The 18,036-nt window shown below is 51.7% G+C and overlaps 6 protein-coding genes across 6 annotated transcripts; 1 reads left to right on the top strand and 5 right to left on the bottom strand.

Moving 5' to 3' along the window:
• Window positions 1-1,033: 1,033 nt before the first annotated feature.
• Window positions 1,034-2,936, bottom strand: BO95DRAFT_442601 (mRNA guanylyltransferase). The gene has a single exon (XM_025586466.1). It carries the CDS (start codon window positions 2,625-2,627, stop codon window positions 1,380-1,382), a length of 1,248 nt encoding a protein of 415 aa, XP_025442451.1. The 5' UTR covers window positions 2,628-2,936; the 3' UTR covers window positions 1,034-1,379.
• A 184-nt stretch (window positions 2,937-3,120) lies between these two features.
• Window positions 3,121-5,567, bottom strand: BO95DRAFT_442600 (deubiquitination module subunit SGF73). Its single transcript, XM_025586465.1, has 4 exons — window positions 5,192-5,567; window positions 4,821-4,982; window positions 3,921-4,619; window positions 3,121-3,852 (listed from the first exon to the last, which is right to left on the bottom strand). The coding sequence occupies exons 1-4, from the start codon at window positions 5,208-5,210 to the stop codon at window positions 3,443-3,445; spliced, it is 1,290 nt and encodes a 429-aa protein (XP_025442450.1). The 5' UTR covers window positions 5,211-5,567; the 3' UTR covers window positions 3,121-3,442.
• Window positions 5,568-5,886: 319 nt separating this feature from the next.
• Window positions 5,887-8,148, bottom strand: BO95DRAFT_482018 (putative beta-ketoacyl synthase (Cem1)). Its single transcript, XM_025590229.1, has 8 exons — window positions 7,859-8,148; window positions 7,481-7,647; window positions 7,322-7,429; window positions 7,176-7,247; window positions 7,037-7,123; window positions 6,716-6,982; window positions 6,291-6,659; window positions 5,887-6,227 (listed from the first exon to the last, which is right to left on the bottom strand). Exons 1-8 carry the CDS (start codon window positions 7,908-7,910, stop codon window positions 6,063-6,065), a joined length of 1,287 nt encoding a protein of 428 aa, XP_025442449.1. The 5' UTR covers window positions 7,911-8,148; the 3' UTR covers window positions 5,887-6,062.
• A 282-nt stretch (window positions 8,149-8,430) lies between these two features.
• Window positions 8,431-10,102, top strand: BO95DRAFT_442596 (agmatinase). The gene is made up of 3 exons (XM_025586464.1): window positions 8,431-8,711; window positions 8,784-8,910; window positions 8,989-10,102. Exons 1-3 carry the CDS (start codon window positions 8,583-8,585, stop codon window positions 10,002-10,004), a joined length of 1,272 nt encoding a protein of 423 aa, XP_025442448.1. The 5' UTR covers window positions 8,431-8,582; the 3' UTR covers window positions 10,005-10,102.
• Window positions 10,103-10,724: 622 nt separating this feature from the next.
• Window positions 10,725-12,091, bottom strand: cdc42 (Rho family GTPase CDC42). The gene is made up of 4 exons (XM_025580484.1): window positions 11,914-12,091; window positions 11,595-11,714; window positions 11,029-11,407; window positions 10,725-10,968 (listed from the first exon to the last, which is right to left on the bottom strand). Exons 1-4 carry the CDS (start codon window positions 11,931-11,933, stop codon window positions 10,909-10,911), a joined length of 579 nt encoding a protein of 192 aa, XP_025442447.1. The 5' UTR covers window positions 11,934-12,091; the 3' UTR covers window positions 10,725-10,908.
• Window positions 12,092-14,960: 2,869 nt separating this feature from the next.
• Window positions 14,961-17,040, bottom strand: mirC (siderochrome-iron transporter MirC; the record flags this gene model as incomplete). The annotated part of the gene is made up of 5 exons (XM_025582585.1): window positions 14,961-15,053; window positions 15,102-15,763; window positions 15,825-16,559; window positions 16,616-16,746; window positions 16,817-17,040. The coding sequence occupies 5 exons, from the start codon at window positions 17,038-17,040 to the stop codon at window positions 14,961-14,963; spliced, it is 1,845 nt and encodes a 614-aa protein (XP_025442446.1).
• Between the last annotated feature and the right edge of the window lie 996 nt (window positions 17,041-18,036).

The following is an 18,036-nucleotide window of genomic DNA, read 5'->3' as shown; positions in this document are numbered from 1 at the left end:
CCACCACCACCACATGCTCTAGTCAAACCCTCTTTATCGGGGCAGAGTTTTCCCCTCGCAAAAGGAGGGGGGGGAAGGAAAAAAAAAAAAAAAAAAAAGAAAACAAATTCGTCGACTTTGAAGAAGACGCCATCCTTCGACTAGTCCTGTTGATGTCACTCATCAACTATCATAATCATCCATCCATCCATCCATACGCAACCATTCGCAACACCACCACCACCACCACCACCACCAACACCTCCAGCTTCCACCATCCAGAATAATGCGTGCTGTACATCTACATCTACATGTACATGCATGTCCCATATCCACTGATGTCATAACGCAGCATACATCCAATGTAGCAAGGGGAAAAGAGGGAGAGATAGGACCTACTTCCGTAGTGGATCTTCCCTACCTAGCTCCGTAGCACCGTATCGTATCCCCATGCCCTATCCCCCATCCCCCATCCTCTCCCCAGATAGCCTCCCACCCACCAAACAAAAAAAAAAGGAATCAAATAAAAAAAGACCCTGCACGGGGCAGGACGGGGGGGGGGTTGAGGGGTGAACCTGAAAGAAAGGGATGGTTCTAGATCAGATCCTACACACTCGATTACCGGAATAGGTAATCCGGCCAGAACGGGCACCTCATAACAGATTCATACGAGGAACGACCTACAACTATAACTGCACATAAACATACTATGCAGTACATGTCTATTCCACAGGAAAGACATTTCAAACCAGGATCGTCAGAGGGGTTCAAGAATTACCTACCAGTCCCCCCCCCAATTCTTTCTCAAGGAAAGGATTTCCGGTCAAGATCCAGCGAGTAGCGTGGCGACTTGGAAAAGACAATCGGTGGAAAGCAAGACCGCATAGCATGAAATTCGTTTTGATTGTGGAATGAAACAATACGCGCGGCTTTCTTTCTTTCTTTCTTTTTTTTCCCCGTTTGATGGGCTATTTAACCCTTTCCTTTGTAAATGTATCTCATTCCATTACTCTACACACCGGCCGCCCATGGGAGGGAGGGGATACGGGGGTGAGTCTATACAATTTTTCCATCCATTCGCTTTATCCCTTGATGCAACATGCGACATTGAGGCCGGTTGCTGTTCTTGTATACACAGAAGACTGAAATGGGTAAAAAAAAAGAAACACAAACATGAGTCAGTAAGAATGCATTCGGGCCTCAGAGAAATGGAACCCGGAGGAATTGGCCAGCACGCATTCAACACATACACACACACACCACCCACCAGCACCTAACGCCTCGCAAACCAAAATCAACCGGCCAGCCAACCTGCCCCGCCAAGGTCATGAGTAGTAAGGAGCTCATCGGCCCGCGGGAGTCAGACTACTAGATGAAAGAAAACACAATCAGAAAGAGAATCACTCCTCGAACTTCCTCTTGACCCCGTTCTGGCCGTTCGGGGGCCCACCGCCCCCAGGAGCTTGTCGGTGTCGTTTCCGAGCTTCTTCCTCCTGCAACGCCTGGCGCTTCTTCCACGCCGTCTTGATTGCAGGAGCCATGCGGATGAGGTCCTCCTCCGTCACCCGATCCTGGATACTCTCCAGAACCTTATGCACCGTCGAGATGTGATTCGCGTCCGACTTGTCATCCCGCAGCCGATGGAACCGCCACCGGCCCTGGTCATCCTGGGCGCATTCGACGATCGTGTCATCCAGCGGCTGGCCCAGGGCCTTCATCGCCTCCCACTCGTCCGGCGTGACGAACATCTCCCCGAAGGGCTGGTACTCGTTCGTGCGCAGCAGCACGAATAGATGGAAGATCGGCATCGTGTCGTAGTCCGCGTACGGTTCCATGACCCCCTCGGCCTCGTCGTCGGTGTCCGGCTCGAGCAACGGGAACTCCAGCCTCATGCGGAAATCGATGGTGTTCTCCGCCGGCGGCTTCCACTTCAGGATGTGCTCGTCGGTGCCGATCTTGTACGGGGTGCTCCGACACGTGAAGATCAGCCCGTCGTTGCCATGGATCTTCTTGACCTTGGGGATGATCTCGCGGAACATCATCTCGATCCCGTAGCTGAACTGCGTCGATTTGTCTTCCACCGTGAACGTGCGGTGCGGGATCTCCTCGGGGAACTTGCGGTACATGGCGTTGTACGGCCGCAGCACCTTCTCCTTGAAATAGGCCAGCCGCTTGTCGAGCGTGCGGTGCATCAGCGGCTGCCCGTCCAGCACCAGGCAGTCGAACACCAGGAATTTCAGCTGCTGCGTCCCGTCCTCGTAGGTGTCGTTCACGAGCTCACCGTCCACGATCGTATTCACGTGGAACTGTCGGAAGGTGTCATCACCGGGGAGCGGGAAGTGCAGCCCCGGCACCCACCGGTAGTCGTTCTTGCGGTCGATCAGGTAGTGCACCTCCGGCGTGTCCGAATCCGGTTCCCCGTGCGCAAAGTACATCAGGCACCGGATGCCATCCGTCTTCTCGCAGACGTAGTAGTCCTCCCGCTGGAGTTCGGTGAGATGTCGCGTCGCGAAACTGACCGGCTGCGCTCCGGGAAAGTTCAGGTTGTTGCGCCCCAGAAGACTGGCGACCTCGCGCCGGAGCATGTCGGCCAGCTCTGGTTCGGCTTTCACGCCGACCGCGTCGAGGTCGGGAACGGAGTTTCCCATCTTGCAGCTGGACGAAGAGGAGCGCGGGGTGGTGGGTGCGTAGGTAGGTAGGTAGGTAGGTAGGTAGGTAGGTAGGTAGGTAGGTAATAAGGGCGAGGCGGGATCGGGATTCAATCGGGTGAGGTGGACTCGACAATGGACGCGGATCGGAGTTGAGGTGGGCGGGCGATGGGGTTCTTTTGGACTGTCTGTAGAGAGTTGAAAGTAGGTTGAGAGTTATATAAGAATTGAGGTCGGACCGAGGCCTCGCCTGCAAAGCCGCACAGCTTTGCGCGGTGTTAAAAGAAAGGAGTGTGAGGTGAAAGAAAGGGCAGGCGCATTGAGCTCATTTGGGTGGGTGGGCGGGCTTTTGTCGCCGTTCGGCGGAGGTCGCGGTTGTGGCCTGAGGCAGTCTGACATGCCACCAGTATAGATTCTTAGTAGCCTTCAGGTAATTATCAGGCACAACTTATCAAAGAAACTTTCGTAATATTGGCAAGGTCTAAGAAGCATTGATGTGAAGTTGCATTAGAATCTCTATCAAATCACACGTCAACCCATTTTGGACACAACTGTACACCAAGTAAAGCAACAATGCATGCATCCAAACACACTCAACACGGGGTATCATATCATCACAGAAGTCAAAAGAGCGCAGCAAAGTTGAATCATCCTTAAAACGCCGTCCCCCAACCCGTCCAACCTCCAACCGCTGACCCATCGCCGTTTTGTAACCCCTTAAATACCACTGGGCAGCAACATGAAGAACCCATCCAACACGGAAAAATGACTGAATTCATAAACCATTTGCCCACGCACCTGCCTGGACCAAGACCTCACGAGCTTGCCGCCACGGAAAGTTTCTTGGGCGCAGGTGCGGCCGGAGTCTTCGTATCAGCATCTGTCGCATTATCCGGCACAGTTGCAGAGACCGGTAAAGCCATGTCGACTTCGTCCACGGGGGTGAAAAGGTTCCCATCGGAGAACAGAGAAGGCGTAGATGAGGTGTTGTCGCCGGTCGAGAAGAGGCCACCGCCGCGCGAGCCGCCCAGAGCATGCGACAGCATCTCTTTGATGCGCACGTACTGGTACTTCTTCTTGGTCGAGATCAAGGTGTGACTGACAAGAGGCTGTGGATGTGAGCGCGTGATCGCCGCCATCACGGCATCCTTCTCTTCATCCGAGTCGACCGGACCGTTATTATCTTGCTCGTCCTGCAGCGGCGCGTTGGCGTCGATAGCAGCCTCTGTCAAAAGTGCATTAGCCCCACGGTTTTCACTCATTCTGACTCGAGAAGAAGAAAGAGAAACTTACTCTGCTGCCTCGCCTGGTTTTTCTTCTGATACGCCTGCAGCAACATGTCGTATGGTAACGAACGTCCAGGGACCGCTCGCTTCGCACCCATCGAATGGCTCTTACAAGTCAAAGAGCGCGCACACTGGGCCCCATTCGGCAGAGTAACACCGCACTGTTTCTCGACATCCACGGGACCCTTCGGTTTGGCGGTCTTCGGTTTGGGCTCCTCCTTCTTTTTCTTCTTCGTCTTGGGCTCCTTGCTATCCTTGTCGTCGCCATCCCCGGCCTCCGTCTTCCGCTTCGTGCCCTTCTTCGCCCCGATCTCCGCCGCCATCCCCTTGACGGCGCTCTTCTTCGCGCCCTTCTGGCCCTTCATCGACGAATCCTCTCCACCTTCCCCTTTCTCCCCGCCGGGTCCCCCTCCAGCACCGCCGGCGCCGCCCACGCCCACCTCCTCGGTATCATCCTTATCACCGGCCTTGGCCCGATTCGCCGCATCGCGCGCCTCCTTCCGCTGGCGCGCCTTCTCCTGCTTCGCTCGAATACACCCGCGGATGTGTTCCACGGCATTCTGCTTGAGGACCGGCCTCTTGCAGGTCTTACAGATGACCGTCTCCAGATGATCTTCTTCTCGCGGCTTGCCCGTCGGGAAGGCGGCCATAGTCTTTTCGTCGATCTCCGGAAGAATCGGGGATGAGCCGGGGGAGGCGGGGGGTTCTGTCATCGCATGAAAGAGGTTTTTCTTTAGCATCCTCTCTTCTAGTAGTTCCAATAGGAACCCCAACGTCTTCTTCTGCCTCGAAATGATGTCTCCACACTCCCCTCCGCCTCAGGAACCCAGAGCAGCGCACCCTTTTCCCAGACGGAAACAAGAACAACACAGGAACCGAGAAAGGGGAAAAGAAAAAAAAAACATACCATCAGCCTTCTTCCTACCTCCCAGCTTCGCCGACTTCTTCAACTTGATCTTCCCGGGTTTCACATCCTTCTCGGAGAATTTATATCCGGACGCATCAACAAAACTGCCAGCAGTTGTTGATGATGATGATGATGATGATGATGATGATGCGACAGAAGGGGCTGCAGCGCACAGTAAAATGGTGAGTCACGAAAAATTAGCCCAATATTCTTCTTCTCTCGAGTGAGATTCCGCCTTCAATAGCTTTTCCGTCCCGAGGTATTGTTTCCTCTTGCCCTCTCTCTTCCTCCATGATGACCTCGCACACACACATACACACACAGAGAGAAACAAAGCGACGAGAGAGTACAGCAAAGCAAGATGTACACACCGTTATTGGAAGTAGCCATGATTTGTTAACTCGAGCAAACGAGCCCCCGGGAAAGGGCTGATTCAATAAGTAATGTGATATAGAACCCGCGACTACGACCACGGCTGGTGATTTCTTCCCTACTACCGTGGCCTTCCTTCCAAAGTTGGACGACTGATTGTATTGTGTGGGTTTCGAAGCGTAGAGAGAGGGTGATGACGGGGCGGGACGTTGTCATTCATGTAAAGAACGAAAGGGTGGGTTTTGAGGAGATGAGACGGTAACTTATATCGTGTCTAAGGAGAGAAGCTCGGTGCGAGAGCTAATCGACTGATCGGAAGGAGGGGGCGTGTTGCGACAACCCAGCACGGCGTAGCGTTGAAACAGCAGCAGCTGTAGTGCTTGCGATGCGATGATCGAGGCTACGTCCGGGGCCGGGGGGTTTCCCGCATGGGGTTGGGTCACGTGCGCGGACTGGTGAAGGAATCCCTGCTTCTTTGACTTGGTGGAATCGCGAGGTGTACAATAGATCCAGGCTTGGAGAATAAGTGTTACTTGTTTGAAGCTTATTGAAATTGACTTCAAATTCATTGAGAAGAAAGAGCTGAATTATTGACCAGTCCCAAACACCAGGCATATATCAAGGGCATTATGTAACACAAACCACTATATCATCTAAACAATTCAGATGACTTAGAATCAAGTAATCACATATAAAATACATTTTCATAACCTGACTGTGTCAGGTACCTCGGCATCCTATCTTGATGAGAGGCGGATATGGTTCTCTGCCGCTGACGAAGTATGACATGTCCACGCTAAAGTACATGCTGTTGATACAGTGCAGCATCTATGCAAAAAGACCACACAACAATAGGATGAGACACCTCACCTAGTTGTTGAGCTTCGAGAAACACAAACTGCTGTTGGTCCCTCCAAATCCAAAGCTGTTCGTCAAAGCTACGTCAATACGGCGCTCTTGCGCCTCGCCCGGGGCATAATTGCAATCGAATCCATCTGCTAGCCGCTCCAGGTTAATTGTTGGAGGCATGATGTTCTGAATCGCACTGTTAGTATTTCCATGACAAAGCTTGTTCGAGTGCGAGAAGAACACGCCTACCTCATTGACTGCGAGAACGACAAAGGCAGCCTCAATGGCGCCAGCACCACCAAGCAGGTGGCCAACAGCACCCTTGGTGCTGCTGATGTTGACCTCTACAGCTTTCTGTTTTCCACCTGGGCCGAGAAGCAGAGCTTTGATGGCACTGTTCTCCGCCGCATCGCCCACAACTGTTGAAGTAGCGTGAGCATTGATGTAGTCGACAGCGGAGGGCGAAAGCCCGGCGTTCTTGAGCGCCTTTTTCATGGCCAAAAATGCGCCTTCACCATTCTCCTTGGGCGCAGTCATATGGTGCGCGTCCCCGGAGCAGCCGTATCCTTTTAGCTCCGCATAGATCCGAGCTCCTCGTGTCTTCGCATGTTCGAGCTCCTGGCAGCAGGGTTAGAACGTGACGTAAAGACAACGTGAACCCAAGAAGGCTATACCTCTAGGACCATCACTGCAGCCCCTTCTCCTACTACAAAGCCCTCTCGATCCGCATCGAATGGCCGAGAAGCCTTCTGCGGGTTGTCATTGTAGCTGGTAGCCAGACTGCGGGCCCTAGCGAAACCGCCAACCGCCAAAGGATGGATACAAGACTCCGCGCCGCCGGCTAGCATCACATCAGCATCACCGCACGCAATGAAGCGGGCTGCATCGCCGATTGAGTGTGCGCCTGTGGTGCATGCTGTAGTCGCTGCGTGGTTCGGCCCCTAAATGTAAAGTTAGTCGTGATAGGGTATTGGAGGGAGGTTTTGTCTGCCTACCATGAGCCCATATCTCATAGAAATGTGACCAGCACCGAGGTTGATCAACAACTTGGGTACAAACAGAGGCGACACTTTGCGATAACCCTGGCACAGTTTCAGCTGACGTTTATCCTTGATGCTCAACAAGGACACTTACACCCTTTTCATACGCCACAACCGTGTCATAAATCTCATCAAAATTACCAATACCCGATCCGAGACATACCCCCTAGACATGATACCTTTAGTAAAAAAAAAAAAAAAAAAAAAGCACCAGTGGAAGGCTTCACTTCGGGTATGTACCGTTGCTTCCTTCTGTTCAAAAGTCGTTGGCATCCAGCCGGCATCTTCTAGAGCCTCTTCCGAAGCAGCCATTGCGTACTGCACAAATCGAGCCATCTTGCGCTCATCCTGCCACGGACAATCAGTTGGGGGCTACCCAATAGCCAGGGCAATACTCACGTCTCTGCTTAACCACTCCGAAGCCGTCCATCCGCCTTCGCCTCGAGCACCTTGCGGCACAACGGCAGCAACCTGACAGGGCACGTCCTTGAACCTAGCATCGCGATGCACGACATTGACGATGCCACAATGACCGTCTAACAGGCGTTTCCATGTTCGACGGATGCCTGCGTCTCAGCTTAGATGACGAAGAAAAAAAAAAGAAAAAAGGCTACAGGGAAGGCTTGGGTCCCGCTTTCGTGTGCAACTACCCTCCTGGGCAAGTAATTGAAGTTGTACTTGACCTTCCCTTTTGGGCATGCCAGAAGTGGAGACCGTTTGAAGGGACGCCGCGGAGAAGGCGCGGGCGGATTGAATTTTGAATCGAGATGTACTCACCTACCCCCAAAGGTGTGACTGCTCCTAAGCCTGTTACAACGACTCGACGCATGGAATCTTGAAGGAAAAGAGTTCTGTCTGCTTGTTTGTCCACCTGTCTGTCGGTCTACCCGTCAATGTAACTTTTGTACTGAATTTCGACAAGGTTTTCGGTTACGGTAAGAAAGATCGAGCAAAGCTCCGCGGTAGGTTATTTCGGAGCTAAATCTGGAGCCACCAGACCTGCCCGGTACTATACTCGTGGTAAGGACCGAGCCAAGAATGGAGCAGGAGTGGATGAGAAATTCGACTGAATAAATTGAATAAATTGAAAAAATTGAATAATAATCGATGGAACGATCTTTGTGAACTGGACCTTGAATTTGGAACCTGAAATGCCGAAGAGCAACCCGAAAGGGAAGGTTCTCACGACGTCAGAGAAACCAGGCCACAAGGCCGTCAATTTACCTCTCTGGTTCCTCGACACAGCCAATCAGCAGCGCATCTCCTATCGATAAGCCCGTCCACTTCCTCTCCCCGGTATTCAGGATGAGGGATGAGGGTCTCCGAGGTCATCGAAGAACGAGGGCGAGATTAATTCTTCTCAGTGCTCGAAATTTCTATAATTCTATAAGAGACACCGCCCCCGAAAGTCTGCTGCATCGAAGCTTCTTTCTTTCGACCCATATCTCACGGCTCACTCTCCACAATTCCCAAGAGAGAAAGCAGAGTTGCCAATTGCGCGATGAAATCCCTCACCTGGGCAGCCTGTCTGGCTTTGGCCGGCACCGCTCTCTCCCACACTCCCCACGACAATGACGAAACGATCCCGGAGCGGTTGCGCGAGGAATTGCTGAAGAAATGGGATCAAGAGGTGGGCCAATCATCAATCCTTCCCCCTTCTCTTCTTTCTCAACACTAGATTAATGTTCGACGATTTGTGTAGTTTACCTTCTCCGGCATTGCCAGCTTCGCCCACATGAAGCCTGTCAAGTGTCTCGTCGAACCGGATGAGCGTTACGATATTGCCGTCATCGGCGCCCCCTTCGACACAGCAGTCAGCTACAGACCAGGTAAGCTCCAAACAGCCATCTACATCGCCCTATCTTCCCAATGCCCACATGACTAAACGCCTCCATCATAAACAACAGGCGCCCGTTTCGGTCCCCGCTCCATCCGTGCGGCCAGCGCCCGCCAGATGGCCGGTACCAGCTACAACACCCGCGCGGGAATCAACCCCTACCAATCGTGGGCAACGGTCAAGGACTGTGGCGACATTCCAGTTACCCCGTTCGACAATGGGTTGGCCGAGCGGCAAATGTACGAAGCCTTCCTGGAGCTGGGTTCCCGGCCGGCCGTGACCCGCGCTTCCTCCACGTACGGCACAAAGGGGATTTCGGCCGGAAAGTCGAAGCTCGTCACCCTGGGAGGCGATCACAGCGTTGCCCTTCCTGCCCTGCGTGCCCTGTACCAGATCTACCAGAAGCCTATCACTGTGCTTCACTTCGACGCACATCTCGATACCTGGAACCCCGTGCGGTACTCGGCTTACTGGCTCTCGGAGCAGTCGCACTTCAACCACGGCAGCTTCTTCCACAAGGCCAGCCGTGAGGGCCTTATCTGCAATGCGACCTCCGCACATGCGGGACTGCGCACACGACTGACGGGCGCTGACGATAGTGATTACACCAACCCTGGCCCTGAGCAGGGATTCATGCGAATTCACGCAGATGATATTGATGAGCTGGGCCCCATGGGTATCGTGGATCGGATCGTCGAGCGCATTGGTCTAGATCCAGAACAACCCGTTTACTTGTCCGTTGACATCGATGTTCTGGACCCGGCGACCGCCCCGGGTACTGGTACTCCCGAACCTGGTGGCTGGACGACCCGAGAGTTCATCCGTATCCTGCGTGGCATCGAGAAATTGAACATCGTTGGTGCGGATATTGTCGAGGTGTCGCCTAGTTACGACAACAAGGGTGAGACCACGGCTCTGGCAGCAGCTCAGGTTGCTTTTGAGATTATCACCAGCATGGTCAAGGCTGGTGCAGGTGAGGATCTGGGTGGTTGGTACGGACGCAAAGCAACGCCCGAGGTCGAAATTGAGGTCGAGGTTGAGGTTGAGGACGTGGCAGTTGAGAAGGAGGTCAAGGACGAGCTGTAAAACGCGATACATGCGATGACGATGCTATGTGTGTAATGAGTTAGTGAGGTCGTTTAGCAGTATGATGCAGGCACATCCCAGCAAAAACATGTCCTTGTCAATGGTCGGGCCCATATCATCCCAACTCTTCTCTACACGCAACGCAATCTCGAATGGTAGAATCTGAAATGAAACTTCGGTCATCACTATTGTATCTGTGTTATCTAATCCAGGCCTCGCATGAACGATTTGGGTGAAAATTGCACAGCAAATTGTGATAGGCATGATAACATATTGAGGGATGTGAAAAGAAGAAAAGAACACAGATCGAACCATCAGCCAGCCAAAAAAAGACGCCTCGACTTCCAACGCCAATAAAGACGATGAGAGTTTAGAAAGGGAGTAGAAGGGGAAAAGAGAAGAGAGGGAAAGGATCGGAGAAGGCGGGAGGGAGTTAAGTAGACAGTGGAAGGGCAATCGAATGAGCACGGAGAGATGAGCAAAGATAGTGGGAAGGGGTCGGAGGAGTTCAAATCGGGGGCCAATTGTACACGGCATCAATCGGAAGACGAGCTGATGGGCGATATGGTAGAGTATATGTTGGTGACCCTGTTCTTGATTAGGAGAGCCCTCAGCAGTTTCCCCGGTGCAACCGAGTCACGGCGGGTCTTGCACTCGAGTGTCAGGGCTGCGGGCTGCATGGATGATATTCACTCAATGATCGGAGACAAAAACACATAAAAGTCTCAGGTTAGACGGTGGTCGAGTAAGCCAGCCCCTCCTCCGGGCGAAATTCCCAAAACTCCGTATTGTGAAATAAAACAATCCGTTCCTCCAAAATCGTACGACATGTCTGTGATGCCCCGACGACAAGTGTGCAATCCTCTGGCGCGTACCAGCCTGCGATATAGGAGCCGGGATTGTTTTACAATACCACACACTTCTTAGATTTCTTGGGCGCAGGCTCCAGGGCGGCAACGATGGCCTTCAGACCGATCTGTCAGCTTCCTCTATATGCAAAATCACGGGCGCGAGCAGAACGAACCTCATCAAAGACGTCCTTGAGCTTGTACTGCGTCAAGGCGGAACACTCCACGTATTTCACAGCGCCCAATTCTTTAGCCATCCGGTCTCCGTCTTCCTTGCGAATGGGCTGCATCTTTTGACGGGAAAGCTTTTCCCGAACAGCGGGATCGTCGCGCAAATCGGTTTGGGTGCCGACGATTAGGCAAGGAACACCAGGGCAGTGGTGGTGAACTTCAGGGAACCATTTTTCGCGGACGTTCTCGAAGGAGGCGGGGGAAGTGACGGAGAAGCAGACGAGAAAGACATCGGTTTGGGGATAGGAAAGAGGACGGAGACGATCATAATCCTCCTGGCCGGCGGTATCAAAGAGACCCAGGGTGTATGGCTCATCGCCAATCCTAATGCGCAATAATGATAGTCATCGAGTCAGCCATCTATTGAGGAAGAGTCGCAATGTGATCATCTTGGATCCGAAGTCAGGAAGAGAGAGCGACAATGACGCGATCGATGACATGATGCTGCGCATTTCACCCAAGAGCGTTTCAAGGTGCTCGCCGTGCATGGGGGCAGAGGACAACGACTTACATGACCGTGACAGCATAGTTGTCGAAGACGGTAGGAACATATTCCGAGGGGAACTTGTTCGTTGTGTACGAAATTAACAGGCAAGTCTTTCCAACCGCACCGTCACCGACGACAACACACCTGCAAGATAGAAGAGACACAGATTAGCAGGTCGCCCAAGGAAAAGAGTGCCAGAAGACCAGTAGTAGACTTAAAGAAAGGGGGCAGAGGCTGCGGGAGGAAGAGAAACGGGGGGTAAAATGGTGGGAGGGGAATGAAAGAGCGGGAAGGGGATGAGAATCGTGGGGGCAAAAGGAATAAAGAGAATAGTAGAACGTACTTGATTGTGGCTACAACCATATTGTAAACCTTGGGCTACCCAAGAAAGTCACCAAAGAGACTGTGTGAATGTCCAGGTGAAAGTTGTTGGAGTCCGAGAGGAGATGGACAGGAGGGAAAGGTAAATGCGGTGAACAGGGGGGAGGACCGTGAGGGGAGGGGGGGGGGATGGGAGGTAGATTAGAATAAGAGAGATTGATTAAAAGGGAGGCAGAACGATGAGATGGTAAGGGAGGGAGGTAATCGGGAAAGAGTAAGGCGGCTAAGATAGGACAGAGAAGAGGTCGCGGGTGATGAGGAAAAGACAAAGAGCTTAAGTGTGTAGGTAGAATGGGGAATCACAAATAGTAACTTATCGGTGGGTGTGCGATGTGGTGGCAGTTTGACGGTAAAAGGATAATAGGAATAGGAATAATGGGAGGGTAGGTTGAGGAGGAGGAGGACGATGAGGAAGGGAGGGAGAGACGGAGAGAACGAGACAGAGAGTGAGTGGAGGGAGGGAGGAGAGAGTACCTACTAGAGAGGACGGAGGAGGTGGAGGAGGAGGAGGAGGAGGAGGGAAGGGAAGATGTGGATGGATGGGCTTGAATGGGCTGGGCTGGATGGAGTTGGTGAGGGCCGGGAGGGAGACTGAAAGCCAGCCAATGTGGGAGAACTGCAACGGGGCAATCCGCACCGTTAGTACCAGTAGCCAGTACAGAGTACTTAGTAGTGGGTAAGTTAAGGTAAGGTAGATAGGCTAGGCAGGTAAGGCAGTTAGTACGGAGTAGTTTGAGCTCTATTCAATTATTTAGCTCCTGCTGCTGTACAGCACATACCTAACTTAGCTCAGTCATTGAGGAAACCTAAAGAAAGCAGAACAACAATCTTTATTTTTCTCTTCCTGTTCAAATATTGATATAGCCTTTGACTCCCATTCTCTTCTTCCTTTCCTATCTCTTCATAATCTCCCGTCCTATTAAAGAGGACAATGAAACACAAGCGCTGTCGCCTCCGTGGTCAAACCATCACATAAAATTCAGGCTTCGAAGTCAAATGGCTATAACTACCACGCATGTCTTCCAGGGATTTGTTCACTACAAAACACAGAAATCACCATAATGAACCCAGTCAAATCATCATTACTCAGCGAAGCACCTTAGCCCTAGGGCGGAGCTTCCTCCGCATCATTCTCAAGTTCTTGTATGAGCGCTACATATGCTGTGTTGACAGTAACTTATCTGTTACAGCCCCGCAGACTGGCTCCAAGGGCTCTCGAGCCGCGTCCTGAATACTCACAGAATCATGTGCCAGAAGGTGATCAAGACCAGAGGAATTTTGCGACAGTTCTGGCAGAAACTAAGAGGCGACAATCAGCCGTGCAGAAGAGGGACAAGTTAGAGAAAGGATCGATAGGGAGTCGCAGGTTATAGCAGCTACCCTGGCTGAAACACAAGCAGCCAGGACCCTGATATTTTGATCGACGAGACCGAGCAACAAGCCGTAGCAGAAAAAGCGTTGCTCGGGAGAAGAAACAAAGCATCTATAGAGACTACAGAGTACTACCCAGACAGTAGCGCCGAGGCGATGGATACCGCCCGTAAATCTAGCTCCGGCTAGCCTGGCTACAGTGCTTTACCAAGTAAGGTACTGGTATTACCGCCATCTTGATCCAAAGAGGTGAGATAGACGAGACAAATTGGTATGAAGCGGTATGAGACATTACGAGTAATCCACTGCTTTGGTGACACTAGTCCTGTCTGGGCCGATTGCAGCTGACCGCCTGGGCGGTCACAGCTCTAACTAGACCACTACAGTGTTAGTCGGGTCACATTCATCTGGCACTGCGCATGGATCCGTTCGACTCCTACGCGCCAGAGGAGAACAAATCATCGTGAGCAACGACCCCTTATTTAACATGAAGAACTCTGCTGGCACATTAGGAAATGCCAAAAGATACAGACACAGTCAACCACACTTTATTCGAGGACCGCCTGCCTGTTTGGATAATATCTGTAGTATAGAGCATTGTCCTCCCAACTTCCAGCATGGCTACTTACCCACTACTGTGGATCCTCGCTATAACGAACTCTTTGAAACGAATTCCTCTATATAACGAGCCTTTTGGGCTGGGAATTCCCGCCCCCCCCCCCTACTAAATTCGTTATTTTCGCCATATAACGAAGTTCATGAGTCAAGACTATTCCTACATACAGAATTCGCTACATAGAGGAAGAGTTATACCTGAATAAGTAAGGATTTATACCTATTTAGAAAGGTAAGATTTTACAGGTCACGTGGTTGGTGTTTTTAAGGATCAGGTCTCAGGACATGTATACTCCGATATAAGTTCACACACCAAAAACCTATATTCGCTACAACGAAATCCTCGTTATAACGAACTGATCGGCCTTTTCCAATTGTTTCGTTATAGCGAGGATCCACAGTACTCAAATAATTCGGCAAGACGCTAAGTTTCATGACTTCCCGCAGGTCACCCCCAGGATACTAATTAAGTCACTAGTAAATTGAGTGTGTAAGGAGTAGCTACTCTGTCTATCCATCGACTTACCCTCCGCGGCGCTGCCGCCCCTCTAAGCCTACTACGGCAAAATCTCTTTGTGGTGTCCCAAATCTCATGAGGTGTATGTATGCAGGCTGACTCGCTGATAAGTACAAATATTCACAAAAGGTCGTCTAATCTAATCATGTCATCTATACAAATTTCAATCGAAAGCAATCGCATTGTCGTTCTGCCGGTGACCATTCATTTCTCACCATTGCAGCTCAGGTGTCATAACTTCATATACGATTTACCCCCGCAAGCCAATTCAAGCCAGGGTAACGGTCGTGGCGGCCCCATACCATGACCAGTCGATCGATCAGGGTGGTCCGATGTAACGGCCGTGAGGTGGCCGCCTGTTGATCCCTAATACACTAGGGTTACCGCGCGTTGGCGCGGAAATCAACAGGGAAAATGCTAGGCGACAAGCATTTTTCGCTGTTCCCTGCGGGGGCAGTTTCGTATGCATGTGTCTATACATGCACAACAACCATCAAAGACACCTCTTAACGCTCAGATCGTTTTGAGTGTGCCTCAGATTCAGGCTCATCCGCTTCTGCTTCTGCAGGAATGGGCTCATGAGTTGGGGTTTCGCCCATCTGCGCCCGTTAGTCATATAAGCGCCACAGGGTTTCATAGTGACATACCTTGTCGAGCTGATAATTGGACATGAGAAGGCTCAGGGGGATCAATGGGATGGTCGCAATCAGTGCCAGAACCAAGAGTTTGTTCATGGTTTCCTGATAGGCTCGATTGATGGCCACCCGCGCGGGCGAGCCCACAGGGTAAGAAAGTGCTTTGGTCAACTTTCCAAATATCTCACTAACATCCGCCTTGGCCTCGTCGGGAAGGTACTGTTGTAGTTTGCGTGGAATGTGATGTGTCCAGATGGCGCCCGAAATGGCGGCTCCTACGGCACCGCCCATTTCCATGGAGGTAAGGAACATTGCCGTGGCGGCTGCAACGTCCTGGTGGCTGGCGGAGGCCTGAACTCCCAATTGGACAGGTACATTGAGGAGCCCACCGCCTGCACCGACTATCACCTGGGTCCCCAAAATCAAAGCTGGTGAGCTCCCCTCTCTCCGGTAGGTCAACATTAGGAATATCCCAGAAATGTATATCACGCAGCCAATCGTGACGTAGACGCGGTAACGCCGTGTATATTTGATCAGGATCGAAACTCCAAAGGCGGCAATAGTGGATGTGAAAGCGAACGTTTGGGTCACACGACCCGCTGTTGCTACATCGTAGTCCTGGACAACCTGGAGATAAGAGTAGAGGTACGGCTGAACAGAAAAATAGAATGCCACTTCAAAAATGTTAGTTTGGTCAGCATTAGCCTCGGGGTAATTCGCGAAGAATTGACATACTGAAGTAGAAGAAAGCCAGAGTACAACCTGCCAGAGCAGTACGCTGTTTGAGGAGGTGCAAGGAAAGCAAGGGCTTGGGAGCCAACTTCTTCGAGCTTTCCCAAGCAGGTAAAGCGCAAAGGCAGACTATACCAACTATGATCATGGCGATGATGCTGTTATTCTTCCACCCGTTCTTGGAATTGGCCGCCAGAGTCAAGGGAACCAAAATCAAGGTCACTGCCGCGGACAGCAGAATCAAGCCGAACATGTCAAGATCATACCAAGTGTGGCGAACAGCGGCAATGAATCCACGACGGTGAGCGCTCCTGGGCTTAATGAGGTTCAGCCTCTTGGCCTTGCGCTGGTTCAACAAGAGTGAGAGTGCCAAAGGAAGAAACGAAGCGGGCAGAATGATTGACCACATGCCGTAGCCCCAGCGCCATGAGGTATGCTCAAGCACCGCGTTTGCAATCGTCGGCCCGATCCAGACAGTCACTAAAAAGGGTAGCTCCGGTAGAAGTGCAAGAAGTGCACGGTTGAGGAGGCTACTGCTGTCGGCGATGAAGACCTGTTGCAATATTTGCAAGCCAGTTGAACCGGCGGAGTAAAAGATTTGGGCTGAGGCGTATGTCTGAACATTGGTCGACGCAGCCATTTGGACGTATCCAAGAACGTATATCAATATACTGACGCAGAAGGCCTCGAAACGGCCGAAAACATCAGCGACTTTTGCCATGGGTGGCTTAATGACAGCTGCGATGGACGGTTAGCCAAAACTAGGAGTGTCCAGCCTCAGACAGTGTACCGACCATTAACGACATTCTGAACAACAAGAACAGTTGAGATCAACGAATGTTTGCTGAAAGCGCTTGTAGCATATGCCGAAAGGGACATTACGGTTTGACCCTCAAGGGACGTACAAAATGCCATGAGGAATATGCTTCAGAATCGTCAGTACATATGCGCCTTCAAGTTCTCAGTCCCCTTCCACAAACACTAGAAGCACAAACCTGATATATGCTATGATCAAAGACCGTGTGGTCCAAGTCAGGTTGATTGCTTCAATCTTCCTGACACCCTCCTGTATAGAATCCCCCGAGGACTCTACATCGCTGTCATGCCTGCCTGCCTCATATCCTGCTTGGAGAAGATGTTCTCCTTCCTCGTCGTTGTATTGATCCATTTGACTGATTGTGCCATATGAAACTTTCGAGCGGTAATCAAGTAAGGGCATTGCGGGTGTGTCGGGTTGGATGATGTATGATCGAGTGGCAGAGTCGCACTAAGGGCAAGGTCCATTTACTGCAACCGACCGTGGGAGACTTGGTTTATAGTCGTGAGTAGTTGTGAAGGCGAAAGTAGCATGTGGATAGGAGGTTGAATAGTGTTAAAGCCGAAGCATCGACATGGAAGAGAAAAGGCGACAAGCTGACGCTTGCGAGGCTGCGCGGACGGAAAGGAGTCTCTGCGACCTGAACCAGCCAGATCCACCGACAAGAGAAAAAGCAATCAACAGGCGACCAACGAAAAGGAGGAATCAAGTAGCGCAGAGACTAGGAATAAACCCCGATGAGGGGTACAGGTCAGAACGGCAGAGCTAATAGACTGGTGGACACTGAATCAAGGTCAGATGGGTTTGGGTACCAGTCCTGCGTTAGGTAACCAGATGCAGACAGTCAAGTCAATACACAGCGCAACGCGTGGATCGCCAGATCTATAGTGCAGGAGGAAGCACAAGGGGCTGAGCTCCAAGGCTTCCAGTCACAAATCAGACCCTCACGATGATTCACACCACTGACCACGATCGACAGGCCGCACTTATGCAAGTCGGTGTGGGAAGCTAGGACTTAGCCTATGGGCTGAACGCCCGTGGCCCAGAAGGGAAGTGTGGCACCCGCAGAGTTGCTGCAGCGAATAGATACTTGGAAGAGAGAGGGGGAGGAAAAAAAAGATTCGAAATTTGCTTCTATCCAGTACCAATCCCCAGGTCGAATGCGGGCGGATGTTGCCTGTCGGGCAAGTTTAAGTGGTGACAAAAGTTTGTGCCTTGCGCCCCAGGCAGTTCATTGACAGATACTTGGTTACACGCGGCGGACGACCAAGGTAGAGGATAGATAATAGAGATGGAGGTGGGGGGAGGGGAAGATATCGAGTGTCGACAAGAGCCGGTAGGTACCCCTGGCCTTTCTGCAGAGAAGGCTTCGACTGCAGGAGTTCACCCCAAAGAGGC

The sequence above is a fragment of the Aspergillus brunneoviolaceus genome (genome assembly GCF_003184695.1).
Source record: "Aspergillus brunneoviolaceus CBS 621.78 unplaced genomic scaffold BO95scaffold_32, whole genome shotgun sequence".
Classification (NCBI taxonomy): Eukaryota; Fungi; Ascomycota; class Eurotiomycetes; order Eurotiales; family Aspergillaceae; genus Aspergillus; species Aspergillus brunneoviolaceus.
The sequence above is the reverse complement of the archived record's forward strand: the minus strand, read 5'-3'. Positions and strand labels throughout refer to the sequence as shown.

Bases quoted from the DNA above. Each gene is read 5' to 3' on its own strand.
- BO95DRAFT_442601 (XM_025586466.1), bottom strand. From the start codon at position 2,627: ATGGGAAACTCCGTTCCCGACCTCGACGCGGTCGGCGTGAAAGCCGAA.
- BO95DRAFT_442600 (XM_025586465.1), bottom strand. The intron at 4,620-4,820 runs GTATGTTTTTTT...ATGCGATGACAG, and splicing joins AGGTAGGAAGAAGGCTGATG to AACCCCCCGCCTCCCCCGGC. The intron at 3,853-3,920 runs GTAAGTTTCTCT...CACTTTTGACAG, and splicing joins AAACCAGGCGAGGCAGCAGA to AGGCTGCTATCGACGCCAAC.
- BO95DRAFT_482018 (XM_025590229.1), bottom strand. From the start codon at position 7,910: ATGCGTCGAGTCGTTGTAACAGGCTTAGGAGCAGTCACACCTTTGGGG. The intron at 7,648-7,858 runs GTGAGTACATCT...GCTGAGACGCAG, and splicing joins AGTCACACCTTTGGGGGTAG to GCATCCGTCGAACATGGAAA. The intron at 7,124-7,175 runs GTAAGTGTCCTT...AAACTGTGCCAG, and splicing joins TTGTGGCGTATGAAAAGGGT to GGTTATCGCAAAGTGTCGCC.
- BO95DRAFT_442596 (XM_025586464.1), top strand. From the start codon at position 8,583: ATGAAATCCCTCACCTGGGCAGCCTGTCTGGCTTTGGCCGGCACCGCT. The intron at 8,712-8,783 runs GTGGGCCAATCA...CGATTTGTGTAG, and splicing joins TGAAGAAATGGGATCAAGAG to TTTACCTTCTCCGGCATTGC. The intron at 8,911-8,988 runs GTAAGCTCCAAA...CATAAACAACAG, and splicing joins AGCAGTCAGCTACAGACCAG to GCGCCCGTTTCGGTCCCCGC.
- cdc42 (XM_025580484.1), bottom strand. From the start codon at position 11,933: ATGGTTGTAGCCACAATCAA. The intron at 11,715-11,913 runs GTACGTTCTACT...TCTATCTTGCAG, and splicing joins ATGGTTGTAGCCACAATCAA to GTGTGTTGTCGTCGGTGACG. The intron at 10,969-11,028 runs GTTCGTTCTGCT...ATCGGTCTGAAG, and splicing joins TCAAGGACGTCTTTGATGAG to GCCATCGTTGCCGCCCTGGA.